General features: G+C 42.1%; 1 protein-coding gene across 1 annotated transcript; it reads right to left on the reverse strand.

Moving 5' to 3' along the window:
- Positions 1 to 17,360: 17,360 nt before the first annotated feature.
- LOC147641068 (expansin-A15-like) lies at positions 17,361 to 18,800 on the reverse strand. Its single transcript, XM_086817871.1, has 2 exons — positions 18,482 to 18,800; positions 17,361 to 18,382 (listed from the first exon to the last, which is right to left on the reverse strand). Exons 1-2 carry the CDS (start codon positions 18,675 to 18,677, stop codon positions 17,757 to 17,759), a joined length of 822 nt encoding a protein of 273 aa, XP_086673997.1. The 5' UTR covers positions 18,678 to 18,800; the 3' UTR covers positions 17,361 to 17,756.
- Positions 18,801 to 19,667: the final 867 nt, after the last annotated feature.

Consider the following 19,667-nt stretch of genomic DNA (forward strand, 5'->3'; position numbering starts at 1 on the left):
TGATACTATGGCTTATTCACATGTGTTGTGTATGTGATAGATGTTTTATCAACAAGCATTGAGTGGCAACCTATGGAGTCATTCATCGAGACTTTCAAAGCCATGCATGCTGATCTTGGGAAAGTATTATTTTTCAATCAACCATCTACTTGTTTCATTAATATATATTTTTATATGATGTTAAGTATATTATCTCTACAAGACCAGAAGCTTATGGAAGACTAGAGAGTTTGGCTATACCAAGCCTAAATTCATTAGATTAGGACTTTCCAGACAAAGTTACTCTATTAACATTTAAATCCAAGATTGTCTTGGATATTTAGAAGTCTATGAAACCAGGAAGGATTTCTTAGAGGATTAGACTATCATGGTTGTACCTCTTCATGTATTTTGGCATATTTTTGACAAGCAAACATGAAGAGGAAAAAAAACAATGTGGCTATGTACACATGTCTGAGTCTGACTTGGATAATGCAGTTGAAGCAGAATGGAAAGTGAATGAAGTCATCCATAAGGGTGATCTTATAAAATTTAATTCTTGCATTGAATCTTTGGTGATGGCATACTGACCTAACAATCAACTTGAGTGATGATGACAATAGAGTCGTCCCTATAAATACTAAATGGACATTGAGGGATGTGTGTACGTCCTTGGAATTTCTATTAGATGCCATACCATCAGACTACAGATTTAAGGTAGATGGTATTATGGTGGGAAGAAGGTCTGAAAATACTTTTAGTTGCATGAAATGTTTGCCCCCACTAATCCTAAAATTTTCTTAATACAATATAATTTTTCACCCATCTATCTCTTCTTGTCAATTCATTTTGTAAAATAGTTATTCAACATTATTAAGACAAGATGAATAATGTAAAATGAGAAACAATATATTTATTACAATGGTATTATCTATACAAATTTTTTGGTTATAATGTATGAGAATAGAAAACTATCTACTTTGGAGGGTCAATGTCCATAGAAGCCTTGGCCTCTTCGCCTTCCTTGGTTGGCTCGGACTCCGATTTCTTAGACGTTTTCTTTGACTTGGCATCTTTTTCCTTAGATTGTTTTTTTTTCGAGAAGCCTTTCCCTTCTCTGCGTTTGTCATTTTCTTCTTCCAAAATTTCAATGGAGATATCATAGGTCTTTTCCTTTTCAATGGCTTCTTTGCCATCATAGGTGGGTTTGATGGTGGTGGTGGTGGTGGTGGTGGTGGTGGTGAATCTGGATCTGCGGTAATATTCACACGATTGTCGAGCATTAGTCAGATTACATTTTCTCTTACCCACCAAATGTATGTGTCTGTATAACACAAAGTTGTGAATCATGACCAAAACCTTATTATATATTAGGATATAAAATTTTAAAGAAAATATTTAAAATTTTTTACAACTCTTTTTGATGTGTCGATCAAAAATACTCACAGCTACTCTTTTTAATGTGTCTACTAGAAATTTTGATTGCATATATCTGCATGTGTTTGCGACCACTATCCATCTAAATGAGCTTCCATCAGTTTGTAATGGAACCTATAGCAATGATAGTGCTTGTTTAAACTTTTAACTAAAGCTTTATTACAAACTTAAAAGTTATCATTTATGTTATGATAACTTACAAGAAAACTGAAAAATTGATGTGGAGTTTTATTTTCGAGGAGTGGAGGATGGAGCTTTATTACAAACTTAAAAGTTATCATCTATGTTATGATAACTTACAGGCAAAATGAAAAATTGATGTGGAGTTTTATTTTCAACGAGTGGAGGATGGAGTGTTCCTAATGTGCTTATTATGCGTTTAGATGTCCTGCAAAATAACAAATTGCATAAATTATTCAATCTAATACACATTGAATCTTAAACACAATCTCTATAAATATTAAAAACTTACAATTTGGAGAGTATAGAAGAAGAGCACTGTTAAATTATGTTTGAGAATGAGAGGTTTTAGTTACAAGAGGCCTTATCTAATTCGTTCTTAGGGTTTATATCCTTAGGCAGCCAAAGCTTAAAATTAGGTCCTCAAGAATCCTAGGCCACCTACACTAGTCCAAACACGTAGCCATTGATAGTAACCTTAGCATAAAGTCCCATGGTGTGCCTCTAATAGACAATCATCAAATCATAAACTAGTTGTTCTTGCCAATAACGCTGAAAATTCTCCAAGCTCATCCAAGAGGCTGAAGCACAGATACTAATCACTAAGAGAAGGTACACATGTAACATCACCCCTGTTCCATGGGAACACTCACGGGAACACGGATTATGGAAGGAGGCCGGAAGCAATTAATGTGAGAGAGCGGGATTACAGCCATGGGAACATGAAGACGCAGATAATTTTTCCATATTTTTGTGCCGAAGTGCAATGTAAATCGTTTTAGGCCAATATGGGTTCTGAATGAGAGTTCTAAGTGTATTAAGCAAGGCTCACTTATGGGGTTGTCCACCCATGTGTGAAAGAGGCCTAGGGTTAGGGTTAGTGACCTCTCTACAAAAGAGAGGTTAGCTAAAGAAAGTGGACATTTTTGCCATTCTCATAAGCTATTGAGTGAAGCTCTTAAGCTCTCAAGCTATGGAAGCTCTCTAACTCTCTCTCTATTGTACTCTAATGAGTATCAAGCTCCAATGAGTATAGCTCCACTTCTTTCTTTAATCTGTTTTAGCATCATTGAAGTAGATTAATCTATGATTAGTTGAATGCTTCTTTCTTTCTCTTGTGTATGCTGCATGCTTGTAGTGTGTGTGTGTAGTCTCCATTGATGCAAGCTCTTGCCCACTTCTTTGGCAATGAGTAATTCATGGATAGACTCTCTCTATGAGCTTGTGGGTTTGTGAATGTTACATTCTCTGCTTGCTTAAGCTTGTGGGTTAGTAGATGCACGCTTATGGATTTGCAGGCATTAGGGAAAGCTAAGATTTAATCAATGTTTGAATGGGATTAAGAGAGTGCTATGCATTGCTTGTTGTCTTGATTAGTGTAGTGGATTTAAGGGATTGAGAGATTGATTGAGGTGTTGAATGGTTGAATCGTCAAGTGGTGGTTTGACGGTATGTGAACTCTCCCTCATGGGATAAGCCTTCATGCACTAATCGGGTCGAGTCCTCGGATTGACATTGTGTTTCTTAACACATTTGTTGATCGGTAGTACTCTATGAGCACTATATTGCACGGTAGAGAGAACCGCTCTACAATGGCGCTGCTGTCGGGGAGCGAGTGCCTACATTAGTTGAGCACCGTACACACACTACCACTTCTTATTAAGCTCCAATCTGTTGCAAAACTGTTGGATAGGAGAGCAGGCTTTGGGACTAATTTTGGTACTTATTTAAGACTAATCTGCTGTTAAATTCTCTTTATTTGTCTTGCAATTTGAGTGCGATTGGCTGGCTACACTTCTCCCTCGAGGTCAGGACAAGGATTCAACACATGGGAAGGATTGGAGGTAGGCGCTAAACCTACAAATTTCAATTTGTGTGCGAAAAAGAGAGGCCTGTTTTTGCATTTTTGTCATTCTGTTTAAGGAAATTTTTTATAGTTTCAGTTTTTTGCATGTTCGTTTTATTTTCTGTTCTTAGCTTAGCTTAGTTCAGTTTTCTGCATCATTAATTTTGTGCATTTGAGTTCTCTGTTAAACCTGCATTTTAGTTCTCTGTTAAACCTACACCTGTAGAGGAACTGAAATCTGTACACACACATGAAGATTGAACATTTCGAATTTGCTGCACATGCATTTAGTTCACTGCACACGCATTGAATTCGCTGCAAATCTCACAACTGTACACGCATTTAGTTCACTGCACACGCACTTCAAAAAAAATAATAATAATAAAATAAGGCAGTTGTGTGTGAACAACACACTGCACGGAGAGACCCACACACCACACCATAAAGACCGCCACCGCACCGGATAAGGGGTGCAAAAAAAAAAGTCTGAAAAATTTTTCATTTTCTGCTGCAAAAATTTAGGAGGTTATCTAACTTTTCGAGAGGAGTTAGACGACACCCATCGTCGAAATTTCGGTCCCGGAACCATTTTCCCATAGTGAGTCAGTATGGGAAACTGGTAAATTTTAGGCGATTTTCGATCCGAAAAAATATGCTATTTTTTTGGCCTAATGTGTTCGAGGGGGTTCAAAATGGGTTCTGGCAAAGTTTGAGCCAACTTGAAAAAAATTTTGGATTTTTTGAAAAAAAAATATTTATAAAAAAAAAACCTCAAAATTTGACCTTATGCACTTGTGGTCGGGACGTCATATAGACACTGCCATAGGGCCTAGGGCACCTTCTAGAGTACCTACGTAGGAAAGTGGGACCCAATCCGTAGGAAATTTGGCAGATATTGCTGAAACCTTTTCCGAATCCCAATCTGATACCCTTTCCAGGACAACTAGCTCATTGTCTATGGACAATCTAGGGCCGTCAAATAGTCATCCCTTAGCCCCAAATAGGACACCCACAAGATCTTTTAATCCATTTGAAGCCGACACCATGGGGTTACCACTCAATGTGAGACTTCAATATGTCTACACGAATGCTCAAGGAGCTGAGATCTTTAGGGATCCACAACAACGGTATCTCGTTAAGATCGCAGACTTTTTCTCAGAGCTTGATAGAGCACCTCTAGTCAATGACCAGGGTAACATGTACATGGGTGGGGATGGTGTTCGCTCTACGAAGTCACCTATCATCTAGAGAATGTGGACAAATTAGGGGAGCTCTCTAAAAGTGAGTTCTTAGACTTATCAAAGCCTTCCAGAGCAAGGGAGTCTAGAGATGATTGGCTCATTGAGCCAGACATGCCTGGACCATCCAATGCCCAGTCCTCAAAGCCATCCATAGATGATTTACTTTGTGTAGATCTAAATTTGGAAAGGGACAGTAAAGGCGAGAGCAAAATGGATCTGGGGGCTGAGAACCAATGGGAGTTTGTACGACAAATTCCAGTGACAAAGGTCTTTTAGGATGACCCACTTCAAGAGGTCTATAAGGACTCTTTAGAAGGATATTATGCCACAACTAGATTGCCAGAGCTAGATCTTCCTCTAGCACTTGTGGTGGTAGTCGAGAAGCTTGCAGGACACATGAACCGAATTGTTGATAAATGGGCCAATGAATACCAAACCTTAGATTGGAAGGAGATTCGAGAGCTCACGTCAAATTCCAAGATGGTACTGGCCCTGAGGTGAAACCTAGAGATCAGTGAGGTGATGACCAAAGTTCAGGGTCTAGCGCACTAGTAAATCCAGACCACATAGCTAACCTAGTACTAAGGAGATTGGGACAAACCTATCGCCCACCCATGCAGCCACAACAACAGCACAGCAGAGCAAATGAGGAGTGTACTACCTACAGGTCTTCATCTTTGTGGAGCATGTGGCGGTAACCATAAAACCGAAGAATGTAATACCTTTTCTCCTATAGTCACAAACCAACCCACAAAGAAGTGGTGCCAGGCCTGTGCTTGGAACTTTACCCACACCACACAGGAATGTACTCGCATTGTAAGAATGAGACAGGAGCGTGAGCAGCAAAGGGGTGCAGTGGCTCCACAAATGCATCAACAGTATACTAATTTTGAACTTAAGCCACCAATGGCACAAGAGCAAGCACGACCTGTACTTGGAGCTCAACCTCCTGCTCCTGGGACTGCTTTTGTGAGGGTTGTTGACTACGACAATTCAAATATGTGTAGAGACTTGGTAAACCCAAGCTATGTGGAGAGGAGGAATATGCATCATATTCATCCAAGGAAAATCTCTTTGAAAGTCCCGCATATCCAAGCCAAGCACTGGAGGCTCAACCCAGGGAAACAAAATTCTTTGATGTTGCTAGGCAGCTACCAACCTAGGACTCCAGGCCCCTCAGGTCAATGGCAGCAAAGGAAAGTAGAAGCCAAACTAATGGGCCCCTGTTATGAGTGCGGGGAACCCCGTTGGGCTCGTGATTGTCCACATCGCCCAAGGCAAGTAGGTCGATCCAATACAACAGTACCACAGTTTCCACCAATTGAAAGATATTGTCTAGGGTGTTGTGTAGAACACTTTCCAAAGGATTGTTTGCTGAAACCACATGAGGAAGGCACCTCTCAACCAAAGGTCTCACTCAACTTTGTAGGGGCAGTTCCATCACCACCTTCATCAGAGAATGAGGATGTCGTGCCACTTAGAGTCATGACTAGATCACAGACACGAAATGCCGAAATGCAGACTGATGAGACACCTCGAACTAGGGATGCAAAGGCAAATCTAGTGGACAAGACCCTACATTCCAATAGAAAAAGGATCACTAGGAGGAAAAAGAACCGCAACAAGCAAACTAAGAGTGCATCCACTAGTTCTCAAGAAGTCTCTAAACAAAACATGAAGGATCAAGCGTTTACATCCCAAGAAGTGCATGAGGAGCATCAACCTCAACCTGGGCCTAGTGCTAAACAAGATGAGGCTAGTACAACCGAGGATAGTTTTGGAGGTTCTGTTTTTGTGGATAAGGTGAACGAGACTCTAGATGCCATCATTGATGCTCATAGAAGTCGCATTGCAGCTTTATCTGAGCTACCCAAGAAGCTTCAAGAATACCCAAACCCTCATGAGAGGAGAAGATCAATCTAGCTGTACATCAGCAACTCATTAGGGAAGCTCAATCAATACTTGAGGGCCCACCTCCACCTATCCCTCGAGGCCCAACCTCTCTTAAGCCAACATTAGAAACCATACCAGAAGTGTCATCAAGTTGGGAAATGAAAAGTGAGCTGATCTCACAAGCTCATAGCGAGAAGTCTGCAACAATTGCCACCCCATTTAAAGAAGGTATTCTGCCACCACCTAGCCTTGCCTTCCCATGCAATGATGAAGTTATTAATGCTAATGAGGACATGGCAAATGAGATGTGGGCAGCAGTTCATGAGAAGGTTAATGAGAATATGTCCTCTATTATTTCACCTCCATTCTCTGAAGTGGATTTTACTAGGAGCACTGAAAACAACTTTAGACGCCCAAGCATCCAGGAGGAAGTTCAAACAATTGTTTCTCCTAGAAGTAAGCATACAATGAAAACCTTACCATCTTATTTGGGAGAATATGAGAACTGTTCTCAAACCTTGAGGATACCCTCCATGCATAGAAGGTTGACAAAGGAGATGGATATGGGTATCGTGCAAGCTATTTTGTCAGCACCAGTGGCTTGTACCTTACCTTTGCTTGATTTGATAAAGCGTCGACCTGAGTTGTGGAATGATATTGCCACATGTTTGTCAGAGCAGGTATTGCTACAAAAGGGTCACCATCACTGTACTATACACCCTAAGACAAAACATGTTATGCCAGTTCCTATCAACAAAGTAGGAAAATTTTGTGAGGACGATCAGGGAAATGCTACCCTCCCATTAGAAGTACGAAAAGTAGCTTCAACTGCAATACTTGACAGTGGTGCAGGAGTGGGCATTGTGACAAGGACCATTTGGGAAAAGTGGAGCAAACCAGCTATTAGGAGTACCAGAATGCCCTTGCAGCTGGCAGATGGAAGCTTAGAACATCCCATTGGGCTGCTAGAGAACATATTGGTCACCACATGTGGGATTGAATATGAGCACACATTTGCAGTAGTGGATTTTGGAAAACATCTAAACTATGAAGTGATATTGGGTAGACCATTCATGCGACAATTTCAAATGATTCAAGATTGGGGATACAATTATTTGTACCTCCGACATGATTCTATCATCACAAGGGTCAACCTAAAGGATCACTCATATCGTGATGTAACAAGGTCTCCAATAGATGAGTTTGATTCTGCTTCATCTGAGGGCTCAAGAGTTACATTGATGGGCGAGAAGATCTGTGGATGTGTGGAGCCTCATGTAGGGATTTCAACACTGAGAGACTTAAGGGTAATCGAAGTGTATCAGATGAGGCATACATTCCACAACCCTTCCCTGAGCACTTAATTGATCCCCTAGAATGGAGTCATGTCCTTGCAACATTATCGACATGTGCTTTACCTAAGCCAATTCAATTTTGTGGCTCAGATAGATATGACATTATTCCTATACGAATGGTACAACCACGTGACCTTCTAGATGGATATGACATTATTCCTATACGAATGGTACAACCACGTGACCTTCTAGATGATTTGTACTATGGGGATGCATCCACAAGAGCACTGCATGTAAAGGAAGTCTCAGTGGAGGATTTAACACTCGAATCTGCTAATGATGCTGATAAGGAAGACGGATGGGACTCTGATTTTGATGATGATGTGATAATCCCCAAGGAAGAGTTAGGAAAGGCACGCCTACTCTTGAGAGGAAGGGAGGTTCAAGTAGAGATCCCTCGAAGCCGACCTAAACGTAAATGCTGTAAGAGCCATAAGAGAATCCGTAAACAATATGAGAGGGAACGATGTGAGAGAAAACAAAAAGAAGACGAGGAGTTTAAGAATGAACACTCTCGACCACCACCTCACTTCTTAGGAAAGAATGGATATCTATACTATGTCCAAGCACAAGATAGTATCAAAGACCAAGTAAAACGATCAGATGGATTCCAGCCAGGAGAAAAGCTAAAAACTGTTAGCAAAAATCCAAAAAAAAAGAAGAAACCAAAACCAAAACTCAAGTCTCAAACCGATTCAAACGAGAGTGTCGGAAGTGCAAAGGTAACGGTTGAACAAAAAACTCTGATGCAAGATTGCAAAAGAGAGTTCAAAACCGCATGGTCTTCAATTAGTGAGATGACTCAAGTGGACAAGAACAAGGTCTCAATGTTCCCCCCAACTTCACACAGTACACTCTTCAAGATCAGAAGATTGTTCTTCAATAGCCCATGCGACAAAAGCCAAGCATGCCAGGGGTTTCATATGATGGTCCAAAAGATGCAAAAAAGATTGATATTGCTAAGCCAGGAGAAGAGCCTCGCTATGTGTGGATTGCCACAGACTTGTCCTTAGATGAGGAGAAGTTATTAATTCAAACAATAAAGGAGTATCGCGATGTTTTTGCTTGGAGTTATAAAGACCTCAAAGGAGTTGATCCAAGCATATGTCAGCATACAATTCCATTGCGAGAGGATGCAAAGCCTTCCAAGCAACGTCCTTATACTTACAATGAGAATTTTGCACGAAAGATAAAAGAAGAAATAGACAAGCTCTTAGAGGCAGAATTTATCTATGAGATTGAACACACTGAATGGGTCTCCCCTATTGTAGTGGTGTCCAAGAAAAATGGAAAACTTCAAGTATGTGTAAACCTCAAGAAGGTAAATGCAGCTACTGTACGTGATCATTACTCCCTTCCAATCATGGATCATGTTTTGGAACGAGTTGTAGGGAAAAAGGCATATAGTTTCTTGGATGGATTCTCCGGTTACAATCAAGTGTCAATTTATCCAAAGGATCAACACAAGACAGCCTTTGCTACTGAAGATGGCATCTTTGCCTATCGTGTTATGCCATTTGGTCTAACAAATGCACCAGCAACCTTTCAGCGGTTAATGAGTCATGTATTCAAGGAGTACCTTAGGCAATTTCTTGAGATCTTCATGGATGATTTATGTGTTCACTCACAAGAGCGTGATGATCATATAGAACACCTCAGACTTGTGTTTATAAAGTGTCAAGTTTATTGTATATGCTTGAATCCTGATAAGTGCAAATTCATGGTAAGACAAGGGAAAATTTTGGGCCATATTGTTTCTCGCAATGGGATTTCAACAGATATGGATAAAATTGATGTCATTGTCTCATTACCTTGGCCTATCAACCCTAAAGGGGTACAAATATTCATGGGACATTGTGGCTATTATCGTCGATTCATCTACATGTACGCTGTCCTAGCCAGACTATTATATGCACTTCTTGTAAAGTTTAATTGGACTGATGAGTGTGAGGAATCCTTCGAAAAGTTGAAGCAAGCATTAGTGACTGCACCCATCTTACAGGCACCAGATTGGAACCAAATCTTTCATGTCCATGTTGATGCTTCAAACTTTGCAATTGGATGTATTTTGGCTCAATCGAGAGAACATAATAAGGATTTCCCAATCTCATATGCTAGTCTACAGTTGAACAATGCTGAGAAGAATTATACCACAACAAAAAGAGAAGGTTTGTCCATGATATATGCAATGAAAAAGTTTTCCCATTACCTTTTGGCAAACAAATTTATATTTTTTGTGGACCATCAAGCACTGCTATATTTGGTGAATAAGCCCTGTGCAACTGGAAGGATTGTGAGGTGGTTTGTCATCCTTCTTGAGTTTGACTTTGAAGTGGTAGTCCGAAAAGGAACAACTCATCTAAGGGCAGATCATTTGTCTTGAATCACCTCTGGAGAAGCTCCTGTGGGTGTGGATGATGATATGTTAGATTCAACACTTTTCCTTGTAGAGACAACTCCTAAATGGTCTGAACCCATCTTAGAAATTTTGACAAGTGGGCAGATACAACTAGCGGGTCCTAATGTGGACCTATGGCGACCATTCAAGTTAATCTCAGGGAGATTATATCGTCAAGGTAATGATGGAGTGTTGCGGCTTATACCTAACCCTGACCAATATGAGGAGATCTTGGAATGGGCACATGAGGGTATTGGTGGAATCCATGCATCAGCTACTACTTGTGTGCGACGTATAACTCAGGATGGGCAATGGTGGCCTACCATGCATGCGGATGCTGAAAAATTTGTTCGTAACTGTGCTTCATGTCATATTCAACAACCAATTCATAATGTCACATTATTCCAAATTTCAACTACACCAAGTTGGAGTAAGTATATTGTGGACTATATTAAGCATGGTCATACTGATCGAACAATTCCTAAACATCGAAAGCATGCTATTGAAGTTGAAGCGGCCAACTATCTGCTGATAGAGAACGAACTCTACAAGAGGGGCAAGGATGGTAACTTGTGCATGTGTGTATGTGAAGGTGACTACTTGAAAATCTTGACGCATTCACATGCAGGTGTTGGGAGTGGACACTTTTCAGGCAATACCATAGCTAAGTTGATTAGGTGGTCTGGGCTTTGGTGGCCAACCTTACAAATGGATGCCGAAGAATATGTGAAACGTTGTGACAAAGGACCAATCCTCCCATCACAAAGGACAATATGCCATTGCGGCCTATGTTAAGCACACGTGCGTTTACCAAATGGGGTATTGATTTTGTCGGTCCCATTAAACCTCCAGCTCATCACACGCATGCCGAATATATTATAGTCTCGCAACTGACTATTTGACCAAATGGGTAGAAGCAAAGGCTACAGTAAAAAATGATGCCAGAACCATAGCCAAGTTCTTGTATGAGTACGTGTTTACACGCTATGGCTTACCTATTGAAATCGTTAGTGATCAGGGTGTGCACTTTGTGAATGAGGTAATAGAGTTTTTACTTCAAGAATTTATGGTAATTCATAAGCGTTTTGCACCCTATCATCCCCAGACCACCAATGGTCAAGCTGAGAGTACTAACAAGATTCTCTGCACAGCACTCACAAAGATTGTTGAGGGACATAGGACTGATTGGGAGCAAAAGTTGCACTCAGTTCTTTGGGCATATAGAACAGCCTATAAAACATCTGTGGGGGCACAACCCCATTTGAGCTTGCTTTTAAGCTAGATGCAATTCTTCCCATTGAATTTCTTGTACCTACTCTACGAGTTGCTAAACAATTGGACTGGACTGGTCATGAGCTTTCTCAACGCATTGATGAATTGGAAAATCTGGATGAGACCCGCTTATTGGCGGTAATGGGGATGTATGCCGAGAAGAGGAGACAAAAGCAATGGTATGATCGAAATGTGACAATTGGCCGATTCAAAAAGGGGGACCTTGTGCTCTTGTACACACTTAAAAAGCATAAGCGAAAGCTCAAGAAACGTGGCCTAGGACCATTTGTGATTAATGAGCTTACTCCAAGTGGTGCAGTGTGTTTAGAGACACTAGAAGGTGAGCAATGCCTAACTTCATTAATGGAAGTCGTCTCAAGAAATACAATGAACCATTAACTGAAGCCATGCTTCAACAAATGCATGCTGCCCACACACAGAAAGAAGCACATGACCTACTTAAACGTCAGGCTCAAGAAGAGGCTAAAGCTAGAGTTGCAAAAGCCAAGGAGCGTCACAAGGCTTCTATATTGGCCTTACAGTTGGCTACTGATGAACAATATGTTGATCCTTTCAATATTCACGTGTGTCTTCATCTTCATGTGACTACCTACTTTGTCTCTGCCTTAATTAACTCTGGTGCAGATTATAATGTTCTCTCATTTGACACATGGGTAGCTTTGGGACAACCAGCACTTGTGTACATTCCTGTTGACTTACGAAGCTTCTCAGGTGAAGATAACCCTATAGAGGAAAAATGTGTCATTATGATGTCCATTCAGGATCACCAGATGTCAGTTCCCTTTTATGTGGCTAGTAAGTCCAAGGCAGTGGTAGAGGTTGTTGTTGGTCGATCATGGTTAAGTGCTACCAATTGTTCATTAGATTGGAAGAATAGACAATACAAATTGCAAATTGATTCTCATTGCATCTTGGGATCTGTTGCTCCACGAGTTGTATCATGTCAAAAGGGTGGTAGTTCTACCTTACACAACCCACTTTCAACATCTGCTCTTCAAGCTCCAAGGCAAATGATGTGGATAATCGATGAGTCCTCAAGTGAGGGCCATGGCTGGCATGTTCCAACTACTCTAGTCACTGCTCAAAGAAGGCCAGGCAAGAAGGAATTGTCAATTTGGCTACCCAAAGATGCGTACAAACTTGCACCATCTAGAAGAGTTGCTAAACCTCCTAAAAAGAATATCTTTTCCAAGCCTAAGCCTCAGATAATTACTCATTGGGTCCCAAAGCATGTTCTTAAAGCACAAGGCTATTATGAGGATGCAACAGCACTTTGGCTTCCCAAATGTCATGGTTTGCTAGAGCCAAAAGAGTGTATCAATAAGATTTCAAAAGCCACTCTTGGTTTTTCATATCAGTGGGTGCAAAGGAAATCAACACAACCTCTTCAAGATAGAATAGGTGGTTGTAATAGCACCTACAAATCTACTTGTGTTGACCTTCCCCAAACATGTATTGAATCACCAGTTGTCCCAACTTCTCCTTGTTACACACTTCCACTATCAACTTGTGTACCTAAGACAAATCCAACTTTACATGAGTCTCCTTTGAGCACAGATTCTAGCACTTCACTACTTAAATTCTCTTATCTTGCTCAAATTCCTCGACAATTGCTATCCTTCCCACCTCTTAAAAAGACATACACAAAACCAAAGGTAAGGCTTTAACATGACTCGTATTAGGAGAAGCTTCACACATTTGTTGGCTATGCCGCTCCTACTTTCGACGATATGGCACGGGCTTAATGAAACAAATTGTGGGAATTACACCCCAACGCCATAACCTTCTTGATGTGAGAGTACCAAAGAGAGGACCAAATCAACATAGATTACCTAAGGAGGTTCAAGCACAACAATGGAGGGATACATGCATAAATGACTTGCAACCACCTATCTTGCAAGCCCTCCTTCCCCCAGCCTCAACATGTCAATTTTGGATCACTATGAGTACCTATATTGAGCAATTCCAAAATCGAAATTGTCTGCTTAACCTTCCCATAGAACCAGTGCCATATTTCAGCGAGGAAGCACTCCTTCCTCTACCACCTTCTCCAGAGGCCGGCTTTTGTACAGGGTTGTCCTTGCATCCTGAAGTGTGCAGAAGTGGACACGGATCCACCACCAGTGTGCCAGGGTAAGCTCATCGACTCCACAATAAGATCAACAAGCCAGGGCACTTTTCTCCCACTGGGTTTTTTCCCCTCAGCTATATTCGGTGATTGGCACCAATAACAAATTTTATTCTTTTCTTTTCTTTTTTTGTGTGTTAATAAGACATTTTGCAGATATCTCAGCTACACAAGAGCATACAAACACGCCCCAATAGTCCACCTACCATGCACACAAATTAGGAAGGGGGGAGACATGCAATGCCTACAAAGAGCAAAGACAAGCAATCTGCACAACATCAACGAGCACTACAACTAGTGTATTCAAATCTTAATCTTTTGTTCTTTATGTGCTTTTCACTTTTCCATGTATTGTTTGCATGATCACACACAGTTGGCTGGTTTAAGTTTTAAATGACTTGTTACCATGTGGTGAGTGATTTCTAGATTCTTAGAGGACATAGTAGAAGGTATTTCTGTTTGAAGACGGTGTAAGATATATGCCAACGGAGTATGCCAAGTTCTTATGCTCTCGAAGTATATTAGTTATCTTTAGTGGTAGCTACCTCTTGGGTATGGGCTAGGTGCTACGATTAATAAAAAATTTTACAAAAATCATGCCCTAAAAAATATATACAAGTGAATCGATACATGATGTGTCTACAGCCATGTGGAATGCTTGGTAGGACCTTGGGTTATCTTAGCACCTGAGGGCCGATGCCTTGGTTTCCATGGGGTGAACACTGACGTCTAAAAGATTAAGAAAAAACCTTCAAGGACTCTATCGCCTTGCTGGTAGGACTCTGGGGTACATTATGGGCCCTCGAGACCGATGCCCTCATCTTCATGGGGTACTCCTTATGTCAAAAAGAAAGAAAAGGGTTTGTCGCTCTTGAGATACTTATTTTAGCGGCCTTTAGATTCTCTTGGCGGAGGTCTCTTGGCCATTGCTTGGGTCTCATTGGGATGGAACCTTCCTCTTTATCATCTTTTACACACACACCCAAAAAAAAGGAGGTCCAATCACCATTGCTGATATTTAAGAGTAGGTTTGCCACTTAGGAATAACTTAAATACTTGTAGGACATTAAGACTGCGGTCATAACCTGTGGTGTGCAAGCACACTTGCCTTTGCATAGCACTATTTACCACTTAGTCTCACTTTGACTAGTCTTTACTCACTTCTTTTAGCACTCTTTAAAACTCTAATCGGCCTTTCACTTGCATGCTCACGTGTGAGATTGTCATTGATGGTTTTTTTTCTTTTTTTCTTTTTTTCAATAAATGGTTTTACTTGTCTTCCATTATTTTTTGCAGCTTTTTGCTTCTACCGCGCCCGAGGACGTGCGCGATCTAGAAAGGGGGGAATGTTCCATGGGAACACTCACGGGAACACAGATTATGGAAGGAGACCGGAAGCAGTTAATGCGAGAGAGCGGGATTACAGCCATGGGAACATGAAGACGCATACAATTTTTCCATATTTTTGTGCCGAAGTGCAATGTAAATCGTTTTAGGCCAATATGGATTCTAAATGAGAGTTCTAAGTGTATTAAGCAAGGCTCACTTATGGGGTTGTCCGCCCATGTGTGAAACAGGCCTAGGGTTAGGGTTAGTGACCTCTCTACAAAAGAGAGGTTAGCTAAAGAAAGTGGACGTTTTTGCCATTCTCATAAGCTATTGAGTGAAGCTCTTGAGCTCTCAAGCTATGGCAGCTCTCTAACTCTCTCTCTCTATTGTACTCTAATGAGTATCAAGCTCCAATGAGTATAGCTCCACTTCTTTCTCTTAATCTGTTTTAGCATCGTTGAAGTAGATTAATCTATGATTAGTTGAATGCTTCTTTCTTTCTCTTGTGTATGCTGCATGCTTGTAGTGTGTGTGTGTAGTCTCGATTGATGCAAGCTCTTGCCCACTTCTTTGGCAATGAGTTATTCATGGATAGACTCTCTCTATGAGCTTGTGGGTTTGTGAATGTTACATTCTCTGCTTGCTTAAGCTTGTGGGTTAGTAGATGCATGCTTATGGATTTGCAGGCATTAGGGAAAGCTAAGATTTAATCAATGTTTGAATGGGATTAAGAGAGTGCTATGCATTGCTTGTTGTCTTGATTAGTGTAGTGGATTTAAGGGATTGAGAGATTGATTGAGGTGTTGAATGGTTGAATCGTCAAGTGGTGGTTTGTGTATGTGAACTCTCCCTCATGGGATAAGCCTTCATGCACTAATCGGGTCGAGTCCTCGGATTGACATTGTGTTTCTTAACACATTTGTTGATCGGTAGTACTCTATCAGCACTATATTGCACGGTAGAGAGAACTGCTCTACAACCCCCCAAAACAGAGAGAGCGAGAGCGAGAGCGAGAGAGAGAGAGAGAGAGAGAGAGAGAGAGAGAGAGAGAGAGAGAGGTTTTACCACTTAGAACCCATGGATTGGTGCAGGTTCTAGTTGCTCCAATATGGCAATCTTATTCTTTTAAGTCTGAAGGGGCCTTAAAAGCATGTCATATCGTGAAAGAAATGTCTTCCTAACAGAGAAGTGTCAAACTCTTTTAAACTTATATGGGACAAGAGAATCCCCAATTTATTAGTACTACAAGACCATTGGAAGAAGGGGCACTTGACGAAGCATGCCCACAATGTGAGTGTGAGAAAGGATAAGTGAATAAGTTATGTAGTTGTTTTTAAAACGAATGATATATAGACATGTTAAAGTATCATCTCATATCCACTTTGTCTTTAGTACTCCGGTTCTTTGAGAATCCATGGGGGTTTTTTTGCCTTCTACATAAGATATGTAAATTATACATGTAAAACTATAAATTGACTTCCATGTTTTCTTTATAGTGATATTTCCTAGATATAGGGCTGGTTTGTACAAATTTTAAGATGATACATATACACGTTAAAGTATAAATTAACTTCCACTTTATCTTCACTCCACTTTATCTTTACTCCACTTCTTTGTGAATCTATAGGGGCATTTCTAATATCTTGTTTCCATTACATTTGATACCGTAAGATTTTCAAACTTTATAATTAAATGTACGTATGGAATGCTCGTATGAATTGACCAAAAGATTATAAAATGATTTATATGCATCTCCATTATCACATATACTTTGCATCATAATGTTTCCGAACTTCAAGAGTAACTGTATGAAAGGCACAAGAAGTGCTCATCTAAATTATAGAAATAGATTACTAATGTTTAAAAATATTAATTTATATGTAAACAATATTGTATGAATTCATAAAGTACCAATCTGAATGCAACTTGGTGTGCACGTGGAATAACACATCAGAGTGGGTTAGCACCTTCATAAACTAGTTGTTCTTACCAATAATGTTGAACATTCTCAAAGCTCCTCCTGGAGGCTGAAGCACAGATACTTACCACTCAAAGAATGTGCATACATGTAACATCACCCCCGAGAGAGAGAGAGAGAGAGAGAGAGAGAGAGAGAGAGAGAAAGAGAGAGGTTTTTACCACTTAGAGCCCATAAGATGGTGCACGTGCTAGGTGCTCCAATCTGGCAATCTTATTCTTTTAAGCCTGAAGGGGCCTTGAAGGCATGTCATATAGTGAAAGCAATGTGTTCCTAACAGGGAAGCGTCAAACTCTTTAGAACTTAAATAAATGGGACAAGAGAATCCCCAATTTATTAGTGCCCATAGTGTTCATGACCATTGGACGAAGGGGCACCGGAAGAAGCATGTGTACAAGGTGAGTGAGAAAAGATAATAAGTTGTGCAGTTAAGATTTTGACATATAGACATAAAAGTATCGGCTCTGTCTTCACTCCCCTTCTTTGAGAATCTATGGGGGTATTTTTCACTTCTAGATAAGGTAGGCAAGAAGACGGCACGTGTGCGTATGGAGGGAGGAAGAGCTCGCAGCGGGCGGCTTAATGCATAGCTGCCTCTGTATGCGAATGTAGGGTTTCACCTTGCTAGACTAGAACCACGTACCTGCACGAGCAGGCCGAGGTGGTGTTGGCGCACTTCAAATTGAGTTCGTGAATATCTTAGAACTGCTCGCCGCTGAAGGTCTGGCCGAAGTGCCAATCTGCGGGGGCGACGTCGTAGGAGGTGAGTGTCTTGCCGTCGCTGGTGGTGACCTGGAAGGAGAGGCTCTGGCCGTCCAGCAGGGCGTTGCTCTGCCAGTTCTGGCCCCAATTCCTGCTCATGGGCTGCCAGCCGGTCTTGGAGCCCTTGATGGAGACGGCGCGGACGTCGCCAACTCCGCCCACGTTGGTGACCAGCACCAAGTTGAAGTAGGAGTGGCCGTTCATGGTGAAGTGGATGCCGCCCGTCTTGAGGCACGGGACCCTCCGGTAGAGCACGGGCACGATTCCGCCTTTGTAGACGCCGATCTTCTCGAAGGCGGGCTGTGCCATGTCGAAGTGCTGCAGCGGGGGGTTGCACCAGCCGCCCGCGTTGTTGGGCAGCGCGTCGTTGGGCGGGCAGAGGTTGGTGGCGGTGACCAGTACGGAGGCGTCGCTGAGGCACCAGTTGGGATCGGCGCCCGCATCGCACTTGATCTCGAAACAGGCGCCGCAGCTAAGGCCGGCGTTGAAAAGCGCCGTGCTGAGGGCCGCGGTGTTGGTGCCGTAGCCCGAGGAATAGAGGTCACCGTAGCCGCAAGCGCCGCCTGGACACACAGCAGCATCAACCTCAATTTCAGATCATCAAGTCGATTTGGCTTCGACTAACATGCCGACTCAAATGGCAATAACAGCTAATTACGTACCCATGGTGCCGGAGGCGTCGCTTCCGCCGTAGAAAGTGGCATGGGCGTTGGTCCAGCCGCTCTGCTCCGAGCCACCGCCGCCGTAGTAGGAGGCTAGGGCCGGAGCACTCATCATCAGGCCGAGGAGCTGCAGGAGAATCAGCGGGATAAGCTCATGGGTGCGGGGGAGTAGACACATAATTGTAGCAATTGCCATAATTCAAACTTTGGGCAGCTATGGAGGAGTGCTAATTGCAGGCTGTGGTAGCTAGCTGGGCGACTCCTTTATACGTAGAGAGGCGTAGGGTCGAAGTAGTCGGGAGAGCTGAGACAGCAGCAGCGTGCAGGAAGGAAGGGGGACAAGGCAAGGCCCTGCAACGAGGAGTGGTTGGTTGTTGGTGCCGCAGAGGCGCAGCCGTGGGACCGACGTCGATGTGAATTAGTCTTGGGAGTAACATGGATGCTATTCAAGGCAGGCAGGCAGCCATGGAGTACAGTGCACACGGTCCACGTCCACACCAGCTGCTGGGCTTCAGCTGGTTTGGGGAGCTCTGTGCATGACATAGCATCATAGAGAGCAGCTGCGCTCTCAATCAATGCTCAAGCCGGACTTGTTCGACTACTGTGTGGACGTGTATTATCTACCCACTACTAGTCGCTATATGTATTGTAGGCTACTGCCCGGCAGCTTGGGCCTCTCCTCCCAGCTACAATACAAATGTGAGAGGTGGGTGTCCATGGTCATACAATAGGAGGTTTTGCGGCCAAGCACAAGGGCTTGATGTAGGCTTGCGGAGTCCAAAGTTTCCACCCAAACCTTTCAGATTTTTGAAGGACCTGGATTGGATAATTACTAAAACCTGGCTAATTTTCAAAAATCATACAGCCTTTGAACTTCCCCCCCCCCCCCTACTCTAGGAGTTAAACGCGTGGTTTTTTCCTATTAATCTAGCGTCCATCACAATGATTTTTATAAATCTAGGATTTGTCAAGGCATGGTTTTTTCCTATAGATCTAGGCTCGATCACATCATTTTGTCTATAAATCTAGGATCTATCAGCACCTCGTCTCATCAGTAGAGCAGCAAAACATTTGCTCGTATCAGCTCGCAGATTTCACCATACTGTGCTAAGCTCCAACGTACTGACGGGCCATTGGCACCGTGAAAAAAGGGCAAAATCACACCACACGTCCTTGTCGCGCTTTG

The sequence above is a fragment of the Cibotium barometz genome, chromosome 2 (assembly GCF_041138505.1).
Source record: "Cibotium barometz isolate CiBa-2024 chromosome 2, ASM4113850v1, whole genome shotgun sequence".
In the NCBI taxonomy this organism is placed as follows: Eukaryota; Viridiplantae; Streptophyta; class Polypodiopsida; order Cyatheales; family Cibotiaceae; genus Cibotium; species Cibotium barometz.